This window comes from Syzygium oleosum, unplaced genomic scaffold, assembly GCF_021117445.2.
Source record: "Syzygium oleosum isolate NSW1041296 unplaced genomic scaffold, Sole_v2.1 Sole_v2.20, whole genome shotgun sequence".
Classification (NCBI taxonomy): Eukaryota; Viridiplantae; Streptophyta; class Magnoliopsida; order Myrtales; family Myrtaceae; genus Syzygium; species Syzygium oleosum.
The window spans coordinates 3,570,153-3,595,664 of NW_026607504.1; the positions used below are offsets into that span (position 1 = coordinate 3,570,153).

The 25,512-nt window shown below is 42.3% G+C and overlaps 1 protein-coding gene across 1 annotated transcript; it reads left to right on the forward strand.

Annotated features, from left to right (window-relative positions):
* Positions 1–12,955: 12,955 nt before the first annotated feature.
* Positions 12,956–15,497, forward strand: LOC130140656 (uncharacterized). Its single transcript, XM_056320586.1, has one exon. The coding sequence runs from the start codon at positions 13,157–13,159 to the stop codon at positions 15,377–15,379; it is 2,223 nt and encodes a 740-aa protein (XP_056176561.1). The 5' UTR covers positions 12,956–13,156; the 3' UTR covers positions 15,380–15,497.
* Positions 15,498–25,512: the final 10,015 nt, after the last annotated feature.

The following is a 25,512-nucleotide window of genomic DNA, read 5'->3' on the forward strand; positions in this document are numbered from 1 at the left end:
TCAAGCACAATTCAATACTCGAAAGAGCCACCACATGGCCCAACCAATCACACATGGCAATTCACGAACAAACCACATATTAGCCGTACAATGCCCAATTAAAACCCCAATGGACAGACACTTAATCAGTCCACCCTAGGCCACTAATCCATCTCCAAATCATCACATTAGGCTATTAAAATCACCACAAAACAGCCAATGCTCAGCCCACACTAAATAACCCCTAAAATACCCTAATAACCCCTAAAACTTGTCTAAAGTGCACATAATCCTAATTAAGGGTTAGGGTTTCCACTCACTAGGTTTTCAAGCTTCAAATGTGGGCCAGACAAGGAGAGAAACGGGCCGAACAGCAGATGGATCAAACCGGTTCAGCGGCGACGCTTTGGCATCCTCACAGCGGCGCTCGGCGGTGAACGGCGGCGGTGGTGGTGCTCCGGCTGGGCTGGGCGGTGAAGGGGGAGATGATGGTGATGGTGCCGAAATGAGGAGGAAGAGAGAGAGAGAGTCGGTCGGGTGGTGGTGGTGACACCGGGGCGGCGGCGAACGGCGCTCGGCACCGGCGGGCGGTTCCGGCGAGCGGCGACGGTCCGGCGGTGGCTGCTCCTCACAGCCAAGGGAAGGAAGAGGGGAGAGAGTGAGACGTAAGAGAGAGAGGAGTTGGCCGGTTGGTGATGGTGAGAGTGAGAGTGAGAGGGGAGAGAGAGAGAGAGAGATTGCAAGATTTTATCCAAATGGGTTGGTGGGGGTTGGTGGCCTACCCCACTCAAAATATCTATCCTACCCACTCCACTCACAAGATGATCAATGGGCCACCATTCAGAGGCCAATCACATCCAATCAAGATCAATGGCCATGATTCATTCTTACACAAAATATCTAGGGGCACTTTGGGAAATGAGCAAGAGTGATGGGGGCACTAATGTCCAATGATTTTCAGCACTAATAGACTAAATAAAACCAATTAACATCTCTAAAATTCGGAACCCATTCATAGGCTTAGGGGCAAAACGGTAATTTTTCGATCCCAGGCCGAATTTTCAATTTTCGACTCTACCGATCTCCAATATAATTGGCCACACTTATACGACGTTGTCCTTGCAAAAATAGTCGCGTACGTCTATGAAATTCAACACTCAAGTCCAGACTCAATTCCACGATCAATTTCGCTCAAATGCGATTTTAGCGTCTCTTACTAATGGGTGGCTGTTTAGGGGTTACGCGTATCGACTTAGGATTACTCGAGTCGTGACGGTCTCAACTTCCAAGGGAATACGAGGATTATCGCTAGTTCCGGGGGGTCGCGATCGTTCGGGATAAGTTCAGAATCGTTTGCCACGCGTACACTCGGTCATGCGGAATCACCCGCGTTCCGATCGTACGTCGTTGGCTAAACCAAATCCGTCACCCTCCTTGGATCGGCCCACATTGGCTCAAAATATTTCCTCGTAGTTTCTCTGAATCGGACTCGATTCGCGGTCGAGTTCTTAGGTCCACGTACCATTTTCCTAGTTAGCCATTCCCTATTGGTCAGTATCCCGAGAAGGATCCATTTCGGGCGAGACTCACTAAAAAGAAATGAGGAATACACATCTATTTCATTGATCACGAAAGTAGGTCGAATTCAGGATGTTACAAAATTTGAGCAACCTACTTAGATACCAAATGTTGTGGCTAACTTACAAGCTAGACGATGGTGAATAGGTTGATTCGCAAAGTCTAACAATATCTTAGGCAATGCTTCAATCAAATAAATATTGAAAATGAGTAAAGAGATGGAAGATGTTGCATGTCACGCCCCGAACCCCAACCGGCTCGCGAACCCCTCGATGGTCGATCATTGAATGCGACGTCCCAGGCACGTCGCCGACCCAACCCAAACATCGGAGATTAGGCACGCGTGGAAACAAATTGAAACAACCCAAACAATTAATAATGACAAGAAGTGGCAAAAGCACGAAATAATAATTGTAATTCTTACACTTGGCAGATACATACAACGTTCACAGAAAGACAATCCCCAAGCTAGGCTACAACAACAGAACCACGTTCATAAAAAAGGGACAGTGGTTCATAAACTTAACTCCTCTACAAAAGGGGGGGAAACTCAAAATACAGGGTACTTGACCCATCCTCGATCTCCGAGATACCCTTGCAGCATCTCCAGTCACTCACGGTCATGGATCTGAAAATGGTTATATAATAACTGTGAGAACGAGTCTCAATAAGCAACACCATAAGCAACACCCTAAACCCCACGTAGGCCAATGCGTACCTAGATAAGTCGTACATGCAATCTAGCCAACAACATAACGAGCTCATATCATTGTACTTACCTTTGCCATCAGAATGTATGCCAACTCTGTACGTTAGTCAAAACGTGATAATGCAATAATAGTAACTCAATAACATATCACAATCATTCAAACACCAACCACACTTGCACTCAATCAATCCAACCAATTCAATCACACATTTAACCAGCCAATTCAATCACACTCAATTCGCATGCGTGGCCGAACATCTTTCTCTCAACCCGCGCCACTGCGCCTCAGGTCCATTCTCACTGCCCGCGCCACTGCGCCTCAGGCCAGCCCTCAGATCAAGCCGGGCTCCGTCCCTCACTGGACATTTCATACATTCATACGACCCGCGTCAATACGCCTCATGTAACAGTCTGAATTTTCGATCCTTTTCCCGGGATCTATGAAATGAATATTTTGGCCAATGCACTTGTAGTGAAATCTCACCCGGAAATGCGCATTCTCGGGATGCTAACCTTAGGGGTAAGGCTATTACGGGATTGAGTTCGCACGACCAAAGAACTCGACCGGGTTCGATCTTCGACCATATGGATTGACGAGGGAATGTTTTGAGCCAACCGAGACCGATCTACTTGATTGATCGTGTCCAAAGTGGCACTAGCGAGCAGGACTGCAATTATATGACAACCGAGGTCGTCCGGGTGGAGTAAACCTAAACGTGATTTGACTTAGTGTCGGTCACGGGTCGAGAGCGCGTAATTCCAATGAGCCACCCGTTAGCGAGAGATAAGCTAAAGTCGCGATTGTTCGATTTTAGTCATTTCTTGGAATTCGGGCCCGGAATCGAGAATTTTGAAAGTGACAATTTTGGACAGCCGATGACGTTTTGGCTTGGCCAACCTTGGGGCCACCATTTACGTAAAAAAATGGATTTCGGTCCGGGACCCGAAAATGACCATTTTGCCCCTACGGTCACCGATGGCGATTCGAGGTCGTTTGAGGTTATTTTTCGAGGCCGACGCCATTTTTGAGTGGCCACGCATACCAGGAGTGGTTTTGGCCAAAAATTGGAATTTCGACAAAAATTGGAAAAATAATATTATTTTATTCCCGAGACTTTGACGTGGATTTTCGAGGGCTTGCGCGATGAATTTCGCGATTCCGACGCCATATTATGTTGGCCACGCACATATGGAACACGTATGTGCGAAAATTGGAATTTCGGTTCGGGATCGGAAAATTACGAAAATGCCCCTAGGCCATTTTTGATTAATTCCGAAAATTGGATTTAATTTTGGGATTAACCAAGGTGAGTTAAGGCCAAACCAGGTCTGGTCAACCATGGTTAAGAGCAAATGACCATTCTACCCCTAAATTATTGGATTGGATCAAATTTGGGCCCTTGGATTAGGGGCAAAATTGTCCAATGGGCCTAGATTGTGACACTTGGATCCCACTAAGCTATCTTTGACCTATTTGACCAGATAGTCTTCTCTCTCTCTCTCTCGTGCAGACCCATTCAGCCATATTTTCCCAGAATTTTCCTCTTCTTCTTCACGTTTCTGGTTCTGCAGTCCCGTTTCTGCCATTTTCGGTACTGTTCACGCCGGAACAGTACCAGCCGGTGCTGCCCCCACCAAGCCAACATCACCAGCAACCATTTCCACCTCTGTGCAGCCACCACAGCCCCAGTTTTTGTCCAAAACAGCCTTGTTTCTCTGTTTTTCTCTTTCCGGTCTGCAAACAGTACCGCCGGAGCTTCGCCGGAGCTCCGATCGCCATTCCGTCGACACCCAGCCGTCCAGCCTCGCCGTACGTCGCCGTCCAGCGTAGTCCGTACAGTGTCCGTACGGTACTGTTCACCCGTCCGTACGGATCACTGTTCACGCCGGACCGTCGGACGCCGCGGCTGTCACCGGCACCTCTTTGGCCACCGTCCCAGCCTGTCCGTACAGTGTCCGTACGGGAGTGTACTGTTCATCGCGTCCCCGTACGGGTGCACTGTTCACGCCGTCCGTACATCGCCGGCGACGCCGCTCCGCTGCTGCCGCTGTCCCGGCCCTTTCCAGCCCCGTCTGTCTCGCCTTTTTGGGTAAGTGTTTTCCCAAATGTCATTTAGGACCTCGGGTATTTCTAGACTCGTTTGAAGTTCGGTTTAAGTGATTTTAGGGACTGTTTGCTGGCTGTGATATGCCGTGTGATGTGCTGTGAGTGGCTGTTCGATACGCAGTTAGTACCATTAGGACCGGCTCGTAATTTTATGAAAGTGCCGTGAAGAGCCGGGAGTGAGATATGGTGATTTTGAGGGCGAAAAAGATTGATTGATGGCTGTGATGTGTGGTTTTAGGTCGCTTTGGGGTCTTTGTTTGTCGTGTGGTTAATACTTGTTAGGTCCGGCCCGAGATTTTGTGAAATTGTCGTGAAGGGCCTGAACGATTTGATAACGTTTGGGTGTGGAGAAATGCTGGTTTGTGTGTTGATCGTGTGTGTTGTGATATGGCTTGTGTGGTTGTGGCGATTTGGGATTGTGCTTGGGCTTGGGCTGATTGTGGGTGGCCATGTGTCGCGTGTGTGTGGCCGTGAAGTGTGGTGGTGTGGTAGTGCATTCGCGTATTGTATTCGCGTGCCAACAATGTGTGATTGGGTGTTCGTGCGGTGTTTGTGTGACGAGGTTGTGTAAATGTGAAATGTGTGTGAAGTGTGTATGTTTGGCGGTGTGTTTGTGTGGTGGCGTGGCAAGTGTGGTTTGAGTGGAAGAGGGTACGGAAATGTAGGATTGGTTGGAAAGGTCGGAGTCTGGGGCGTGTACGTTACGCGGGACGGTGCCGTCCCGACGAGGTGACGATGCCCGGCCCGGCCAGGGTGTCGATGCCTGGCGTGGTGAAGACCGTTGGCACGATGCGTTTTACGCGGGCGTGGTAGAAGGAAAGTGTGTGTAGGATTCCGTCCTGGCGTGTACGTTGCACGGGACGATGCCGTCTGACGAGGTGACGATGCCCGGCCCGGGTGAGACGATGATGCCCGACGAGGGAAGACCGTTGGCTCCGATGCGTTTACGCTGCGCGGTAGTGGTGGAAAGGTTGAGAATGAGTGGGATTTGGCAAGACAAGCGAGAGGATTGTGGAAAGTGACGCATGGTGTGAGTAGCGTGCGAGTGTGTTTGTATCGCGTGATGTGATGCTTAATTATGGGGTAGAAACTGCTAGGCACGGTATGGGACGTGCCCAAGTGGTTTCTATCTTATAATTGAGGCACGCGCGCGTCGTGATTCCTTCTTTGTGATGTGTTAGCTGTGTTATTGTCTAACGTGCGGAACGTGCGTGATGGATTCCGGTAGGGTCGCATGTGATTGTTAGTTTGGCCGATCGTTGTGTGTTATGTGTGTTTTCGTGCGCGGACGTGAGTGCCTACGTGGGGTTTGGGGTTGTACACTTATGGAGATTCGTCTCACGGTTGTATAACCGCCACTTTGACCCGGCCCTAAACCCGGAAGTGCGCCTTTTCTTTTTGGAAGTCAGGGAGCTGCTGTTGGTGCCCATTTGGAGCCGCAGTGAGTTCCGAGTTTGCCGAAATTGAGCGCACCGGACGAGGGCGATCCTTAGGTTTTTCCCTAGGGTTTTAGGGGTTGTGTAAATCGGGTTGACCCATAGGGAAGTTAAGTTAACGCACCTCGATCTTTTGTTTAAACGGTGATTGAGGATGTTAGTCTCGTATTTATGTCGGAATATGATGTTTGTATATTTGGTGTTGTATGAATATGTAGTTCTTTGGACTGTTACATTGTTCTACCCCGTTGTCGTCATTATTTGTCCGGGGTTTTATTATTCGCTTCCGCATGTGGCTCGATGTTTGGGTTGGGTCGGCGACGTTCCTGGGACGTCGCATTATTTCGACCGGAGCGGGATGTCGCGAGCTCGATGGGGTTTGGGGCGTGACACCTCAGGTCAGCCCTCAGATCAAGCCGGGCTCCGTCCCTCACTGGACATTTCATACATTTACACAACCCGCGTCAACACGCCTCAGATCGAACTTTCCTTCCACGGACCACCGTCAACACGTCTCAAGTCCGTTAACTTTCATTCTACGGACCACCGTCAACACGTCTCAAGTCCGTCAACTTTCATTCTACGGACCACCGTCAACACGTCTCAAGTCCGTTAACTTTCATTCTACGGACCACCGTCAACACGTCTCAAGTCCATCAACTTTCATTCTACTGACCACCGTCAACACGTCTCAAGTCCATTAACTTACAGGTACACGTGCCACATAATTCCATTTGTCATTCTCACGCATCATACTAATCAAATTCCAATCACGAGTTCACCAAACAAGCCCACCCATCCGACATTCAAGTCGGTCCAATCAAATGTCAATTTCACCCACAAACACCACGACAAATCGGTCATCGCACCCACATAAATCAACCACTAATTGTGCCACATAATCACCACAATTTCATCTAACAATTTATCACATTCACATATTGATCCTAATCCAAGCTTAGCCCTTAAACCGGTACTAATTAACCCCTAAACAAGTCTATAAATACTCAAAGTACTAAGTAGGGATTAGGAAGTCACTTACTTAAGTTTGGCCTGGGAAAAATCCATACGGGCCCAAAATGGCCCGGGTGAACAGTGCTAACTCAGCACGGGCGAGGGCGCGACGAGCGCGGGGCTCGGCCACGGCTCGGCACACAGCCCAGCGACTCGGCTACGGGCAAGGGCATGCTCGGGCACGAGCTAGGCGACGGGCAGCGGCTAGGCAATGGCCTGGGCTGAGCAGGCAACGGCTCGGCCACGCGCCCAGGGCAACTTGGGCCGCGGGCTGGGCCCCGGGCTGGCTTGGCGAGCCTGGCCGGGCCGGCTGGCCGGGCGGGGCTGGTTAGCCGCCCGAGCTGGATCCGGGCCGGCCGGTAGGGCGGCGGCGATGAGCAGCTGCGACGACAACGAGCTCAGCGATGGCGACGCGGCGGCGAGCTGGATCGGCCCAAACAGGGGGACAGCTGCGTCGTCGTTGCGCAGTAGGGATGACGATGGTGGCGGGCTGATCCCGGCGATGCGGCGACGACGGTGGCAGCGACAGCGACGGTGCGGAAGGGGAGGGGGAGGTCAACCGAGGGCGGTGGTGGCGAGAGAGGGAGGGCTGGGGCTGAGGAGGTGAGCCGGCGGTGGTCGGGGCGACACGGCGTGGCGGCTGGCCAGCGGCTCGGCAGAGCCTAGCCGTAGTGAACGCAGTGGCGAGCTACTGTTCGCATGCCACGCGGGCAGGCCGACGACAGGTGGTCGCGGCGACGGACAGCGGCGCGGCTCGGTCGGGACGACGGTGGCGTGAGGCGGACGGCGAGGGGCGATCGGTGGTGACTGGTCGGGCGGCGAGCAGCAAGCAAGAACAGTCGGGCGGAGGAAGAAAAACCAGAGAAGAAGAAGAAGAAGAAGAAGAAGAAGAAGAAGAAGGAAAGGAAGGGGAAGAGAAAAAGGAGGAGAGAGAGGGGGCAGGAGGCAGGGGCACGTCTGCATGGCAGGGGGGAACGTGCATGAGGGGACGTTGCATGGGGGAGGAGAGAGAGAGAGAGAGAGAGAGAGAGAGAGAGAGAGAGAGAGAGGGGATAGGCGCGGCAAAGGGAGAGAGAGAAAAAGAAAGTCAACGTCATGATCGCGATCCAATGGTTCACGTTCGAATTCGAAAATAATCTAACGGTCCCCGAAAATCCTAATTAATAAATAGGAAAAAGGGCCAAAAGAAAACAAATAAAACACACTACGAGAGAGGTCTACTAGTCCAAATTCGCATCCGGTTGAAATTTCACTTTCCACATATCCTGGGCAATATCGAGGCTGGCCACAATAATATCGACACCGTCCAATTAAATTCATCCCGGAACTCCGAGAAATTCCACACCAAAGTTTGGTCTCTAAATAACGGCCAAATTCGATCGAGTGCGATTCTAGCGAAATCTCAATTTTAAAAACAATAACCGAGAGTGATCAGTTCCCGGGCGAGATTTTATTATAAGCGCACTGACGAATTACACGTTTTATAAATCCCAAAAATGGACCGAAATTCGGAATGTCACATTGCAAGCACATCTTATAGTGGTTTGGCTTATATTATGCTTAGGTTCGCTCTCTTAGATTAACAGCCACCAACAAAACTGTAATCCACTAGTAATACACAGAAGCAATGATACTTTTACCCGAAGCTGATAGATCGCACTATCAATACACAAGCACTACTTTTACACTTGTACACTTCTCAATTCACAAATTACAATCAGCAAGAACTCTCAATAGAGTGAAACACAAGTAAGAAATGGCAAGTCTGTAATAGAGAGAGAGAGAACGAGGCAAATTCAGAAGTATAACTTTCTCAATTTTCACCCATTTTTCTAGCTTGCTTTGAATCTCTTGTATAGGTCTTCAATCTCCAAATTAGTCATTGAGAATCTTCAAGAGGATCAATTAGCCATTGGAATCTGATAAACACAATCACCAGAAATTTGGCCGCCCATACAGTTTGATATTCCTTACGATGGTAAGGTTTCCTTAAATAGAGTCTAACTATTTTTTGTCAATCTCATGTTCCTCTAATTCAGTGAGCAAAATCGGCAAGAAGTGATTTAATTTATCTCTGGTTCTTCTTTCTAGAATTGCAGGCCTTGAAGCTAGCTATTAATCCTTTTGACCTTCAATTTAAGTCGAAGGAATATCTGGTCTTCTTATTAAAGTAGCGTAAACACGTGATAAGAATCTTCCTTCCGGTTGGCATAGGGATCTACCTTTATCAGCAATTTAGTGGGTCTATCCAAGCTGCCGACTGAAAATTAACTTCAAAAATAGATTAGGGAGAGAGCTTAGAGGTGTGCACTAAAAGGGGGATCTTATGTCACATGCTGCTCGAAGGCGAGAAGAAGTTTTATTGAATGCTACTTTCCTCTACGAAGGACCACCTAGATCAAACTATCGACTTCTTCAAGCATAGAAAGGGTAACAGCTATCTATTAGTGATCTCGAGTATACTAGCAATCAAGACTTTACTCATCTATTCAGCTTATCATGGTCTCTCAAAATATTCACAAACAGTTCATTCTCCTAGACTTGTTCACCCTTTATCAAGGTCCATCCAGCTTCTAGGCGTCTTTCCACTAATACTTCAAATGCCGTTAATGGTGACAAAGCATTCCTTAATCAACATCACCTGAAATAAACAACATCTATATATGTCATTTAATAATTAGAGATAGATAGTTTTGTCAATTTTAAAATATCATAGGGAAGTTTTCCCTAACAAATAATAGTTACTTCATTATTACCAAGTTGCTTACTTAGCCACAACTAGAAAATGGGAAGTGACTCAAATTTTGATTGTAATTTCATATAAAAGTAGCTAACTTTAAAATGAAAGCAAGCTACTATAAAGCGTGGTAACTTATCATGAACTAATAAATATTTTTAACAATCAATTGGAATTGGTTAGTAAATCACACCGCTAGGCTTATAGCAGTTGATAGCTTCGAACAAGAAAATTTGATAAGTCATGCAAATAAAGATTGGTAAACCTATTGGGTAAACATAAGTTTGTAAATTATTATAAATTTATGTTGGTGGTTCAAGCATGATTTAGTAACCTAAATCTACTAAATAAGTAATTAATTGGACCAAATAAGCCGTCAATCCAATAAAAAACTTAGTAAAACGTCGGTAATTAACTCAAATGAAAGTTAATAACCCAGAACTAGTTGGTAACTTACCGACTTATAGAGTCAGTAGTTCAACGTCTCCGAAGGAGTTTCCAAGAATGTTGTTTGCATTATAATTTTCGAGAAAAGCTGATAGGCCACTCAGATTAAATTTGGTAATTTCATATTGAGATTAGTAAATTTAAGACACAGGTAAGAAAGGTATGTACAAGTTGGTCATTAAAAAAAAATAAGCATTGAAAGTAACTCATATGAAAGTCAGTAACCAAAATTAGTTGGTAATCTAATCAGATTGGTAAGTTACGTTAACCAAGGTTGGTAACTTCTAGAAAGATGTGGCAAATTAAGGCGTTAGTAAGAAAATCAAATAAAAAATTATGAAAGCTAAGATAAGTTGGTATATTACAAAAAATAAACATTGACAAGTAACTCAAATAAAAGTTAGTAACCCAATACTATGTGATAACTTAATAAGAGAAAAGTTGGCGAGCCATGCTATAGATTGGTAATCTCTAAAAAGAGTTATTAAATTTGTGGGGTTGCTAATGTAGACAAAATATAATTTGGTTAATTAATATAAAAGTTTGTAAATTAAGAAAAAATAACAATAAACATTGATAAGCAATTCAAACGAGGGTTGGTAACTCAAAACTTGTTGATAATCTAATATGACATTTGTTTAAAAAAAAAGAAATTAATATGATAGAAATTAGTAAGTCACGCTAATTTAGATTGGCAATTTCATCAAGAGTTAGTATTATCGAAGTGTTATTAACTTATGCAAATAAAGTTGGTAAGTCAGTACAAAAGTTGGTAATTAGTAAATTATCATGTGATTTCCTAAAAGTATCAGTAAGTTATTAAAAAATTGATATCTCAAAAAAGGAAAGTCAATGGTCATGATGATGATGTGAAGGAAGGCAGATCGTCAAATTTAATACTTACCGATACTTAATGAAATTTTCTGTAATGGAAAATAAAATCCGAATTTTTTGTCACGAAATAATTTTCTGCGATGAAGGAAAGCAGATAAACGAAGATAGAGAAAAGTGCCAAAAAGTTCCTAAACCTTTTGCATTTGTGCCAATTTAGTTTTAAACCTTTTTTTGGTGCCAATTCAGTCCTAAACCTTTGCATTTGTGCCAATTTAGTCCTAAACTTTTTTTTTGTGTCAATTCAGTCATAAACCTTTTTTGCATTTGTGCCAATTCAATCATAAACATTTTGTCTTTGTGCCAATTCAATCCTTCCGATCAATTTTGGCTAGATTTTGTTGACGTGGATGCCGGCCGGCCGGCGGCCGGTCACCGAGGCTGACATGGACAACTTTAATAATATTTTAATTTTTTTCTTTTTTTTTCTTTTATTTCTTTTTTCTTTTCTTTTTATTTCCCCTCCCCTCCCTCCTTCCTCCAGCCGATCGCTGGACCGGCGACCGGCCAGAGGCCAGAAGCCGACACCGGCGAGGCTCGCCCTCGCCAACAACGGCAAAGGCGAGCCTCGCCATGGCCGGGCGAGGCCCGATCTCGCCAGATTCGGTGAGGTCGTGCCTAGCCCGACCATGGCGAGCTCGCCTTCGCCGTCGCTGGCGAGGGCAATCCTCGCCAGCGGCTGGGGGAGGTCGAGCCTCTGGCCTCTGGCCGATCGTCTGTCCGGCTGGAGGAAAGAGGGAGAGAAGGGGGAAAAAAATAAAATAAATAAATAAATAAATAAAAATTTAAAAAAATATTAAAATATTATTAAAGTGGTCCAGGTCAGCATCGGTGAATGGCCGCCAGCCGGTCAGCGTCCACGTCAGCAAAATCCTGTCAAAATTAGTTGGAAGGACTGAATTAGTACAAAAACAAAAAGTTTAGAAATGAATTGGCACAAATACAAAAAGTTTAGGACTGAATTGGCACCAATGCAAAAGGTTTATGACTAAATTGGTACAAAAAAAAAAGGTTTAGGACTAAATTAGCACAAATGCAAAATGTTTATGACTTTTTTGGCACTTTTCCCAACGAAGATGTGTGTAGTATGATATATGACTGATGACCAATTAAGGAAAACGATTAATCACTTGACTTGCTTCTCTATCCTCCTCCACAAACATCATGGTCCTCCTTTTCTCCAATCTACATTAATGTACGATACACGCACATCGGACATAGAGTACACATCAAGGATTTACTAAAAGCACAATTACTTAGAGAATGTGTCTCAAGTTGCATCTTCTAGTCCAAGAGAATTTCTAGTGGGCTCGTTGCTTCAGTCGAGTCTTTATGTCATAAGCTGGATATTTGATAAAGGAATAAGTACACTGAAAGTCTTAAAACTTATCACGATAGTGCATTAAGTCCTAAAACTTTCAAAAATGTAATCAAGTCCTAAATCTTATCATGAAATTGCAATCGCCTAAAACTTTCAAAAAGTATAATTAAGTGCTAAAACTTGTCACGAAAGTGCAATTGAGTCTTAAAAATTTCAAAACGTGCAAGTGATGAAAGGGTTTAATTTGACTAATTTAATAAGTTTTATGACTTGATTGCACTTTTTGAAAGTTATAGGACTTGATTGTACTTTGTGATAAGTTTTAGGACTTAATTGCACTTTTTAAAAGTGTTGGGACTCAAATGCATTTTCATGACAAGTTTTAGGGCTTCCAATGCATTTGCCCCTTTGATAAAAGATGATTAATTACAGTCTGATTAGTCTAATCTACATCGGTGGTAAGTTTGTAGCTTGTAAATACATGAAATGCTTCGACCAAAAAAAGAAATACATGAAATGCAAATTGTGGTATTCTTTCTTTGTCAGACGTGACAGAAGCTGCTACATCCTTTTGCCAAAAATCACATCTTCCCCCACCGTCAATGTCAATCCGAGGTCCCGCGCTGTGTACGAAGAACTTTTGTGAGCTGAATCGACGTGAATGGACCCACTTTTATGGGGTTAAATACTTGCTCTTCCCTGGGAGGGCAAACTATCGGGAAAGAGGAATATTTTCTCTCACTTCCTCCTCCTCCTCTCTCTTCCTTGTAAACTCTCTCTCGCAAGCCCAAACAAAATTTAGGAGACAGTACCGACTGCAACTTCAGAAAAATCAAACACTTTTGTCACCATTATATTCTTTTATGCAAGTTGGTATGTAATTAAGCATACGATTTTCAGTTTTTCTTCTTTCGGTAAAAACTGATAAACGTAAAGAATGGAGGGAATGTCTTCACATCTGAAGGAACTATGGGAGGGATGGGAACTGCGAGCCCTGGTCCTCCTCAGCCTCACCATTCAAGTTCTGCTCATAATCCTCGGGCGTCACCGGAAGTACCGGCCCGACTTGTGGCTGAAGGCGCTGGTCTGGTCGTGCTACTTGGCGGCTGACGCGGTCGCGATATACGCGCTCGGCAAGATCGCGACCCGGCTCAAGCAAATGCGGAGCGAGCTCGGTGCCACCGCCAAGGGGCTGGACCCAGATGCGCAGATGACTGCGTTCTGGGCGCCGTTCCTGCTGCTGCACCTGGGCGGTCCCGACACCATCACGGCCTACGCCCTAGAGGACAACGAGCTCTGGATGAGGCATTTGCTCGGGCTCCTCGTCCAAACGACCGGCACGCTGTTCATCTTCTTCCAGGCATTGACAGGCTCTGATGATCTCACAGTGCTTTCGCTTCTCATGTTCGTCTCCGGCCTCATAAAGTACGGCGAGAGGGTTTACGTCCTCCGTGCTGCGAGTAGCGAGCAGTTCAGGGACTCGATCCCTGACCCTCCTCTCCATTACTCAAAGATCCTGGAGGAGTATACGTTGAAGGAGGCCGAGGGCTATGACGTCACGCCGCATGAGGTGATTGAGGTACGTGGAGTGAACGCGGAACACAATTCGAAGGCGGGCGTGGATCTTTCGTCTCCTGATGTAAATCTCTTGTCCGATGAATTGAAGAAGAGGAAGGAAAAACAGGGAAAGAGTAAGTGCAGCCAGTCTTTGTTAGCCGCAGCCAGAGGGACGTCCGACTTTTTCCGGCGCCTTTTCGGGGACAAAGATCTTTTACCTGAAAAGATGAAGGAGCGCAACCGAGCCGAGTTGGCAGTCGCCGAAGACCTGATCAACATTTTCCAGCGCCTATTCGCAGATCTCGTGCTTAGCTTCGAGGACCGCGACACTAGCATGTTACTACTCGAGGATAAACATTTTCAGGTGGTATTCAGAGTTATCGAGATTGAACTGGGACTCATGTACAATAAGCTCTACACTAAGGCGATGGTGATCCACAATAAATGGGGCTTTACTCTTCGCTCTGTGAGTGTACTAGTCACCGTCATGGTCTTGGTGCTTTTTTCCAGGTCAGACAAGGACAAATACTCCAAGCTCAATATCTATGTGACCTTTTTGTTGCTCGGGGTGGCCATTCTCCTGGAGATTTATGCGTTATTCGTTCTTCTCTTCTCTGACGAAGCCGCTTGTTGGCTGAAGGACAACAAGCCCTCCGTCCTGAATTTTGTCGAGCGGTTACAACCACTGTATAACAGGCGCAGGTGGTCGGGTTCTATGGCGCAGTACAACCTGCTAAGCTTCGCCCTCAAAGAGAAACACCTCACGTGCCATCCAATCTTAGAGCGGCTACACGTCGACCAGAAGGTTCTGAAGTTCTTGTACAGGGGTAATTTGGAAATAACGGACTATCTAAAAGGACGGCTCCTCAAGCATTTCAAGTCCCAGGCAAAAAGCGAGAAGGAAGTCCAGTCCGTAAGGACCTACCCGGGATATCTCATCCTGAAAAAGCATGAGTTCTTGGACGATTTTAAATGGAGCATCGAGTTAGAGTTCGACCAGAGCATCTACGTCTGGCACATTGCAACCGAGCTCTTATGCCACCCGAAAGATAAGGAAGCTCCTGCAGGCGATCCCGAAATGAGCAAGCAATTGTCTCGGTATATGATGTATCTTTTGGTCATGTACCCTTTTCTCTTGCCTGTTGGAGTCGGACGCATCAGATTCCGAGGAATGTACGCGACTGCGATGAGGTTGCTCAAGGAGCCTGACTCAAAAAAGAAAACCCGTATGGCTGTAGAGACCGAATCCAACATACTTGAAGCTTGCAATGAGCTGCGCACAAACGTTAACACAGAACTAGCTGCGATCATGGCGAAAGGAGATAAGAGCAAATTCGCCCTGTACCAGGGATGCCGGCTCGCGTCGCAGCTGAACAAAGACGAATACCGAGAGAAGAAATGGGACATTATAAGTAATGTGTGGGTGGAGATGCTTGTTTACGCGGCTGTCAAGTGCAAGGGGGTTCAACATGCCCGGCAACTACGACGAGGAGGGGAGTTCCTGACTCACGTCTGGTTCCTCATGGCTCATTTCGGCTTGACCGATCACTTCCAAATACCGTATGTCCCAGCAATCGCCGAGCTGCTGGTGAAGCAGGATTGACTCATCATACCCCGACTCTCAGTGAACCATATGTAACATGTGTTAGCTCCTCATGGCTCATTTCGGTCGACCGATCACTTCTATATGTAACTTGCGTTGGCAGTATAAGCAAATCTTTCCGGAATTTCGTTTCTGTTTCACCGGATCTCGTGAACGGAATATTCTAATTATAGTATTTAGTCCCTTTACCACTCTGATGGGAAGACGACAAATCTTTGCGTTCACTTGAACTCCATGAACATGTACAGGTCGTTATATTCTGTATTCATCCACGGCTTTCTGATTGCTCAAAATCTGCTTAGAACCCGTTTTTGCCTTTGTATATCTAGTGCTCAAGAAAGGCAAAACCAATAGAACTAAGAACGTGACTTTACCATAATTAAATTTTTTATTCCCATTTTAAACACATAAGTTAGCGAAAATTAACTTATCTAAAGAAATTTAATCTCCACATGAAATTTTAAAAATTCATTATGAGGTAAAGAACCACATTCTCCTAAGTCGCTCACGGGTTTACTAGAGAACTTAGATAAGTTATCCAAAGATTGAAATAGCCTTTGATATTTCCTGGTGGATTAGGTAGTTGTAAGTTAAGAGAAGTCTTTATCTTTAGTATAGCAGTAATAATAACTATCATACCATATTTTAAGAAGTTACACGTACTTTACGTCATCTAATGTTTGATTAGATCATTACTTTGTCTACTCAAAATGAATGATATACTTAAACTTTTAATAATTATCAGCCAAGTCTCTTCTTCAGTTGTTTTCCTTGTTTGCTAAACCTGTTAATATAAACGCACGTTTGATTGCTGGTCTCATATAATCATGCATGGCCATATCATTAGAAAATGCTTTAGAGTATTGCAACATTAATTTTTTATTATTTTTACTACTGTACACAAACCGAGTGACTGTATAAGTATTTTGTCGCACATAGTAGAAGTCCATCGAGAAGTTGACTAGTGGCGCTCTCATTGTTTGACACATCTTCGTCCTTTCTCAAAACTTAAGAGTAATAGAACTCCCGTAATTTAAAAAAAGAAAAAGAAAAAGAAATGCCTTCGTTAAAATGAAGTCAAGACCAAAATTGCGAAGAGTTTCTTTCAAGACTTTATACTGCCGTAACACCTGTCCTCCACTTTCTTCTATTTTATTCTTTTGAAATCTATTTTAAAAAGCTAATATAAAAAAAGGAAAAATTCCAAATAAGAACATGAAGTGCCCTTATTTTCTCAAATAAAAGCTTGAAGCAACTATAATAGTTTCAAACAAGGGCCTAACCCCGCTGGCTCGCCGGCCGGCCAAATTTTCCGGGTGGTCAAGAGCATTTTCGTCCAAAAATAATTTTAACATAAATTTTAGTTAAATTAGATTTTTTTTTTTTGGTTGAATAGTTAAATTAGATTAAAAAAATTTTAAAAAGTTTTAAAAAAAAGATGAAAAAAAAAAAGAGAAAAAACAAGCGGGAGGGCTGGCAGCCCTCCTCGCCTGTGGCCACCGCGATGGGGCGGTGGCCATCATTTGCCTAAATTTGAAAAAAAAAAAAGAAAAAGAAACAATTCAAACTTTTACGTGAAAAGCCAAAACAACCCATTTGAGCTACGAAATTGTATCCGAGTACTTTTAGATAAAGATAAATAATTATAGTGGAAAAGTGGATGGTTTTAGCAAACTAGAAACTATCAGGACTCTTTTCACCTCATAGAGTACTGCAGGCCATGAAGAACAAAAATTAAAAAAATGTGCATTACCTAAGTACCGAGAATGAGATGAAAGAGTCACCAAAAAGAAATGACAATAGAAGGGAGATTGAATAGTTGACCAGAAATCATATGGTGATGTATTGATCATTGCCCTCATTGGTGGGATTCATATATGCTGTGAACCTCTTAACAAGTATTGCATCTTTTGAGCACTTTCTCTACCAATGGGGAAGCTCCAGAAAAGTATATTGCATACCAATCACTTGAGTATTTGAATAGGCCGGTCTTGCATAAAGTTACAATGAAAGATATATATCATTTGAACGAGCAGAAGTACTCAATAATCACCTTTTGGATCCTGATTTTTTTAAATAATATTGTATGTGTTTTTACTAAAACATGAAAGATTTATGTGAATCGCTGGTCATCGTGTATCAAGAAAAAAGGCCTCGCTTTGCTTGTACGGTTAAACTTGTCCAATGATAAATCTAGCTCATATTTGTCGAAATAGCTTAATGGAGCAACCTACAAATGCCGTGAACTCCCGGAGCGGGCTGCACCTCCGAGGAAGCGGGTTTGAAGGTAATGTTGAGTTATGGACCAATAGTTCTCAATCAGCATGGCTTCTCCCAAACTTTTACATCATGCAACGTTGGGAAATTCAATCAAAATCCAAAAGATCTAAAGATGAGGGATTGAATCCTAGAAAAGAGTCGCCACTAGCCTATTGGGAAGCCAAGTCAGATATAGGAGGGTATTTCATTTTCTATGCAACCAGAGATCCTAGTAGGAAGACTTGATTATACCAAATTTTCGACTAATGCCCTTTCAATTCCTAAGGTATTTTTCACCATGTGTCCATGCATGATTGTTCAATTTGAATAGCCTAAAGTGTGTCCTGATCGTCTAACGAGACCAAAGGAATTGTAACATGAAAATCATATAAGGAATCCAAAACAACACATCAAAGAGATGATGATGATGATGATGATAATAATAATAATAAAGGACGAGTAAACAATAAAATGCGGCAAAATAGCTGATACGAGTCGGGGTAAAAAATATCACGAGGCCTCATTTTTAAACCATGGGACAATATCCACCGTAAGCCAAATTGAAATCGAATCCAATTTTTTTAAGAGACTAATCTACCTAAACCTAAACTAAACTAGAGAATACCATGAAATGTTCCAAGCACACTTTCACTGGACACTAAAGTAAGTCACTCTCACAGTAAACAAATGATTTACTATTAAAACTTCGATGGCTTAGAATCATTAAGCACACTTGTTTACACCGAAAATTAACCAAGTCATCGGCATGACAATGATTCAATTGAGCACGCGACTTGGATGAGGTCTGGCCATTGGTAAGACACCGATTACATGGGCTCTTGTCAATGGCCATATTGACTGCAAGAATTTTTGTCGACGACTATGATCATCTATCGACATACGAAAATGGCTGGTTGACGATTGACAAAACTGGTTGGGAAAGACACCGATTGAAAGAAGTTGATAAACAATCAAATGAAGAACTATTTAAAAGTTAGCCGCTTAGTGGGTGAAGTGGGCACGAAATCCAGGAGTAGTGAAATTCGAGCCTAAAACTGCTTGTAAATAAGACAATGAATCAAAGCGAATCATGGGTAGGTAGCGAATTTGAAAAGATAACGACTCAAATGAGATCCAAAGTGGCAACGAATAAATATGGAAAATTGAGGCGCAATTTCAAGGGAGAAACCCTTGGAGATAAGATATCGCGGCCACGATAATCTTATACACAGTTACATTGTAGATACTACAAATAATTGCTCACGCACAAACAAAAAAAAACATATAATCTTTCAATTATTTCTCAATTCCTGTACGTAGTTGTAATTTCCAGATATCTCGTCATCGATATCCTAACTATAGCTTTCAGATCTTTGAGATCTTTGTCGCTGATAAAACTCCGGCAAGATTTTATGTACTTTGAAAACCATCTGAGCAATTATTTTCACCTTCAACCTACCATCGATCCTATCAGTGAAGACTCCAGTTGACTAAGAGCAAAAAACCAGCAACTCCAAGCTTTCTCCTCTTACCGGCGACAACCACCGATCGCCAGAGGAATATACGAAGCATCCAACATAACAAAAATATTTTCAGCTTCACTCTCAGCAACTATGAAATACACACATCCTGTGAACATCGTTAATATGCTTTCAGATCGGACAAATACTGGAACCAAAACCGAAATTATTTCTAAGTCACATCTTTGAATCATTTTGTCGAGCAAATCGTGTGCATGGGTAACAAGCATAGACATGGAAGTGATGTGATTTTCTCATCCAAAATCGATACATCAACGACGATAACAGGCTAATCAGCAAAACTTGGCCATGATTCTAAGTGATTTTCTAATACGCCTATTCACGGACCTCGGACTCAGAACTAAAAAAAAAAAAACAAAGGGGTTTGAGGTTACCTGGTTAACAAGCGGAGACAGAGCTGTGATTAGTGATGGTATCAACCACGGGAACTTCGTCAATCGTTGTCGAGTGAAATCGACGCTGACGGAACTATGAGCAGGAACTAGCCACCTCGTGCTTCTCAGCCATAGAACAGGGCCGAATGAAGGACGCCAACACAGTGGCGGAAGAGCTTAACGCGGAGGAGCTGCTCTTGGTCGCGATTTCCAGCCGAAGCGACAAGAGAAAATTTCAGGATGCTTCGCCTGTGGAGATTCGAGCCAGCGACGAGATTTCAACTGGGAACGAGGCCCTTCGAGTTTCTCAGCCAAAGAACAGAGCAGAACAGGGGAGACTCGAGGGGGCAACGTAATGAGAGGGTTAAACCTAAGAATTAATGGGTCAGCCCAGATTGAAAATTAAGGGGACTAGTGCTAATTGGATTAGAAATATTGGGCCTAATTAGAGCTTTATCAATTCAATTTTTTTTTTCATTTTTGGTTCTTTTTTTATCGACAGCAAAATTAAGGTGTCAACTCACAAGACATCATAAGCTACACTAATCTTAGCAAAAGTAACTCTTTCATATACGGTGAGAATTTGCCGAAAGCACCGGTCATAGATTGAATATGTAATTTCAATGAGTCTTTGCTTACATGTTTTTCTTCTCCGTACATAGCAATTTCAGCTTTTGCATCGAATATCCCTTAATATGGGTTCCGAGCCTCGAGCCATTTTCTCTTTGGTCCAATTATCAATCGATCATTCCGTAAGTGGTTTACATGCACATTGTCTCTTTTTCACCATCTAATTATGGAGTTTGGATTTTTCTCCGCATAAGTATTCTTTTCACAAGGATTTGATGATCACGAGAAATTTAAAATAAATTTTAATGAACGGCCTAAATAGAGAATCTGGTACTTTATTCCACCATTAGCTTTGGAATATGAAACTTTATTCTTTACTTTTCAAAAGGAGACACACTTTGAATTCTAGGAAAAAAAGGGGGGGCTCAATAACATTATATTGCAAAGTGATTTGCCAAGCATTTAAGTTTTTTTTTTGGGTCAGAAAGCATTTGAGTATTTAAGTAGGCCCGTGTTGCATAAAATCACAATGGAAAATCTATATTTTTGGGACAAGCCAAAGTACTCGATAAGGTATATATCTCTTACTGGATTTAAATTTCTAGAAGTTAGATTAAATTAAATTATATGAAGATTTTTATCTCTTATTGGGTTTGAACTTGACAAAAAGATAAATCAGACAATTATTTTTTTAATCATACTCTATCATCTCCCCATTTTTATATTTTATATATGTTGAATATAAATGCTAGAAATTGCATAATGAGAAAGTATATCATTATTGTGGGCGTTTTGAATTTTATACCTGGAAATATATATATATATATATATATATATATATATATATATATATATTATAGAAAGTGTTTAATATTATACTCTTCACTAACGTGGCTTACTCTGGACGTAGTTTCTTTAATGTACTCATAAACAGCGAAATCATGGGCCAATTGCCAAATTCTACACAAATATTTTATTGTTCAGCAATTCATTTTTGCAAGTGTAATTGTCCAATCAAATTAGGATATGTAGTCATGAGCAGAACAATCAAACTTGAGTTAAGATATTGGTTGATTGAATTTTTTCCATATCAAATTCAGGGTGGATTGGATATTTAATTAGATCAAAGTAAAAATTGGTAAGAAATCTCTATAAATAGGAGGGTTCTCAATTCAATTTGGGAAGAATAGATGGAGACTTTAAATTTTGTAGATTTGCTATGAAGAAGTTCCCGATAATTAAAGAACTTCAAAAAAGGCAAAAACCCATCGGAATTAGGTCATCACGACCCCAATCAAAATTTTTGTCATCAAGAACTCCCCAAATGTTCAGGTCATCAACACCTCAACCATATTCAATTATAGACCAAGCCTTCAAGGCCCTATCTGGTTCGTGAAAAGTTGTCCAAGATCATGCTATCTTATTGGAGATGAAGCCATTAAGCCCTTCGGAAAAAGTGTCAGAAAAGTTCTAAGTTTTTTGTATTGGTGCCAATTTAGTCTTAAACATTTTTTTGTTGTCATTTGAGTCTTAAACCTTTTGTCTTTGTCAATACAGTCCTTCTGGCTAATTTTGGCCTGATATTACTGATGTGGACACCAACCAGCCTACGTGACACCGCTGGCGCTGACTTGGACAATTTGTAATAATATTTTAATATTTTTTTTCGCTTTTTTATTTTTTCTTTTTTTCTTTTTTTTTCCCTTCTTTTCTTTTTCTTTCCTTACTGGACACCGACCACCAGTCATGGCCGGCCGCCTAGCCTTGCTTGGGCGAGGCCACCGTCGTCCGCCACAAGCGAGGCCCGACCGACCCCTGCCTAGAGAGGGCATGCCCCGGCGAGGGCTCTCCTCGCCAAATCTAGCAAGGTCAGCCCTTGACCAGACAACGGCGGCCTCGCTGGGCGTCACCCGGGTGAAGGCAACACCGGGCAAGGCCTTCGTGGCCTAGGCGAGGGCCAGCCTCACCAGATCTAGCGAGGGGGCTCGTCCTTGCCCAAGTGAGGGTCGGCCTCGCCTGTGGCAGCCAGGCCAGGCGGCCGGGCATGGCCAGTGGCCGGTGTCCGGTCACCGGCCAAAGGTAGAAGAAAGGAAAAAAGAAAAAAAGAAGGAAATAAATGAAAAAATTAAAAAAAAATAGAAAAAAATATTAAAATATCATTACAAATTGTCTACATCAATGCCGACGATGCCACGTACGCCACCTAGCGTCCACGTCAGCAATATCCGATCAAAATTGGCCGGAAGGACTTAATTAGCACGAAGACGAAAGGTTTAGAACTCAACTGGCACCAAAAAAAAGGTTTAAGACTAATTTTGCACCAATACAAAATATTTAGAACTTTTCCGGCACTTATCAAAAAGCGCCCCGAGTTGTGCTCATATCAATGGAATACCACCTATTAACCTTACGCCTCAAAAAGTATGACATTTTCCCATAGAAATATAAAATTTTGCCATTGGACAAATGCATCTTTTTAATCTTACACGGCATCTCATATTAATGGAACACTATCGAAAGTATGCATATAGATAATGCATGCCGGTCTAAAGCGCGGGCTAAGTAACTAGTAAATAGTACACCTTGAAGAAAAAGAAGAAGATGCGCCTAGGATAGACAATGTCCTTTCTCCCGCTGTGCATTTTACTGCAACCTAAAAAGCATTAGTTATTCCAATGTGAAAGCTTCATATAAACGTTGTTGTCACTCCTCTATATAAGAATCAGATCTTTCGGTTGGCAAAATATAATTATCATCCTTTTCTTTACACGTATGTAGCAAGTCATCGTGAGATGACACTTTCGGAATAATTCCTTTCTTCTTTTGGCTATTGATAATCTGAACCTTATTAGAAACAAGCAACTTCTATTTCCAATTTCTTTTTCTTTTTCTGAGTCCAAAAAAGAAAAATCTTCTGTGAAAACGCATATTAGTTCAATTTTTTGTTACACTAATGGAATCAGTTCCTCAGGTTAATTTGTTTGGGTGTTTGGTAAAGAAGACAAATTCAATTATCGAATAAAGACCGCACTAAAAACAATGTTTTTCATATATTAAAAGCTGCTTCTAAAAACAACATTTTCACTATATTTTCACGTATATTGGGAACATTTATTTCTACGAATCAAACACGTCATTTACAAGAAAACAAACAATCTAAAGGCACAGGATTCTTTTTTCTCATGTTTTCAATGAAAATAAAATTAAAAACATTTTCACGAATTGAACCGGCCTTGATTGCTACATCCACCAAATTTGCACGGTCAAATGGCATCAAGTGGGAACATTCCATGCGCGCTTCCTTTTCTAAAAGAATTGGAATCTTTCTTTTTTGTCAAGTTGAAATTCGGATAGTGAAGCATAATATTTTGCGCTGTACATTGACCGTGGAAAACCTCATTTTCATTTTCACAATTCAAACATCATATCGCATGATTGAGTTCTCTACTAGACAGATCAAATTACATTTAACCATGTCGCAACCCTCCCAATGGTCCAAGAGATTATAGGTTTAAAGGTAATGTTGATTTGAGCACCAACGGTCCCCAATCGGTGTGGATTCTCCACCCTTGCCTCATGCGACGTGGGGAAATTCATTTTAAATTGATTTACCTATGAAAATCTTATATAAGGAAGTCGCTACTAAAGGCTAGAAACCAAATAAGGTATGGGAAAATACCTCACATCCTACGCAATCAGAAATCTAGGATCTCGTCTTGATTATTTGGCAACTAAAGTGTTCACACAGTCTTTTTACCAAATTATAAATCCTTAGGATCTCGTCTGTTAAGTGTCCATGCAAAGTTTTTTTAGTATTTATTATGGACCTAAAATGTACCCAACCATTCAAATAAAACAAACAAATCAAAACTGAGAAAAGTAATAAAAGGTTATCACAATCAATTCATAAAAGATAGTAACGAAAGAACAAGTAAAAAGTAAAGTACAGTAAAGTAACCCGATATGAGTCGAACAAAGAACATAACATGGCCTTGTTATTAGGGAAAAATGTCAGAAAAGTCCTAAACATATTGCATTTATGTCAATTTAGTCTTAAACATTTTAATATAGTCTACTTTAGTTCTTCTGGCTAATTTTGGCATGATATTGCTGATGTAGACGTCAGTTGTCCCAAGTAAGCCGGCCAGCGTTGACGTGAACATTTTTAATGATATTATTAATTTTCAATTTTTTTTCTTTTTAAATTTTTTCAATATTTTTTTCATTTCTTTTTTTTTCCCTCATCTTTCTGGTGACCGGCAAGGGTCAGCCTCACCAAGCATTGCCTGGGCGAGGGTGGGCCTCGCCGAGTGTCCCCTAGGTGAGTGTCGGCCTTGCCAGGCGAGGTCAACTCTCACTGCCCATCGGAAAGATGAGGGAAAAAAAAGAGAGAAAAAAAATATTGAAAAAAAATAAAAAAGAAAAAAATTTGAAAATTATTAAAACATTATTAAAAATTGTCCACTTCAGTGCCGGCGGTGCCACATAAGCCTGCCGACGTCCACGTCAATACTATATGGCCAAAATTAGCCGAAAAGACTAAATTAGCACTATGTCAAAAGGTTTATGACTAAATTGGCACCAATATAATAGGTTTAGGATTTTTCTTACACTTTTCCCCCTGTTATTAAGCCTAAGGACAAGCACCCCTATGAGCTAATATCAAATCAAATTTGTCTTCTAAAAGATTAAACTGCTTAAACCTAAGGGTTGATAGCACGAAAAATCTCAAACTGGTACACCGGTCATAAATTTACTCTAAACTAATTTTTTAACCACCAAAAACCTCAAACCAGTACACGTGACAAATTTACCCTCCGTTAGTTTTCGTTAAATTTTACTATCAAATTGCTAAGTTTGATGACATGTGGCAGTTGATGGGTATACCAGTTTGGAATTTTACCTTCCGTTAGTAATAGGTGTACCGGTTTGGGATTTTCCGTAATATTAATTCAATTTAACAGAAACTAAAGGGGGGTAAATTTGTTATAAGTATATCAATTTAGGATTTTTGATGGTCAAAATATTTGTATGGGATAAATTGGTCACGGGTGTACAAGCTTGGAGTTTTTGGTGATCAAAAAATAAGTTTGGGGTAAATTTATCGCAAGTGTACCAGTTTGGGGTTACCCTAAACCTAAACTTATTAAAAATAGAATCCCTAAACTATTTATATACTAACTAAATGAAACTAAATTAATTCTAATTCTAAAGTCCGACGACCTAGTCAAGGCTTATTTTCTAGCCATTTTTCAAACTTTTCATTTTCGAATTTTTACTTTTTTTATTTATTTTTTATTTTAGATCTTGGGTTCAGTCCAAATGCAAATAGTCGGATTTGGGATACACAAAAATAAGCTCAAGATGGGCTTGTTAATCAAGCCCTACT

What these genes read in the sequence shown, in the direction of transcription:
- LOC130140656 (XM_056320586.1), top strand. Translation starts at nt 13,157, where the DNA reads ATGGAGGGAATGTCTTCACATCTGAAGGAACTATGGGAGGGATGGGAA.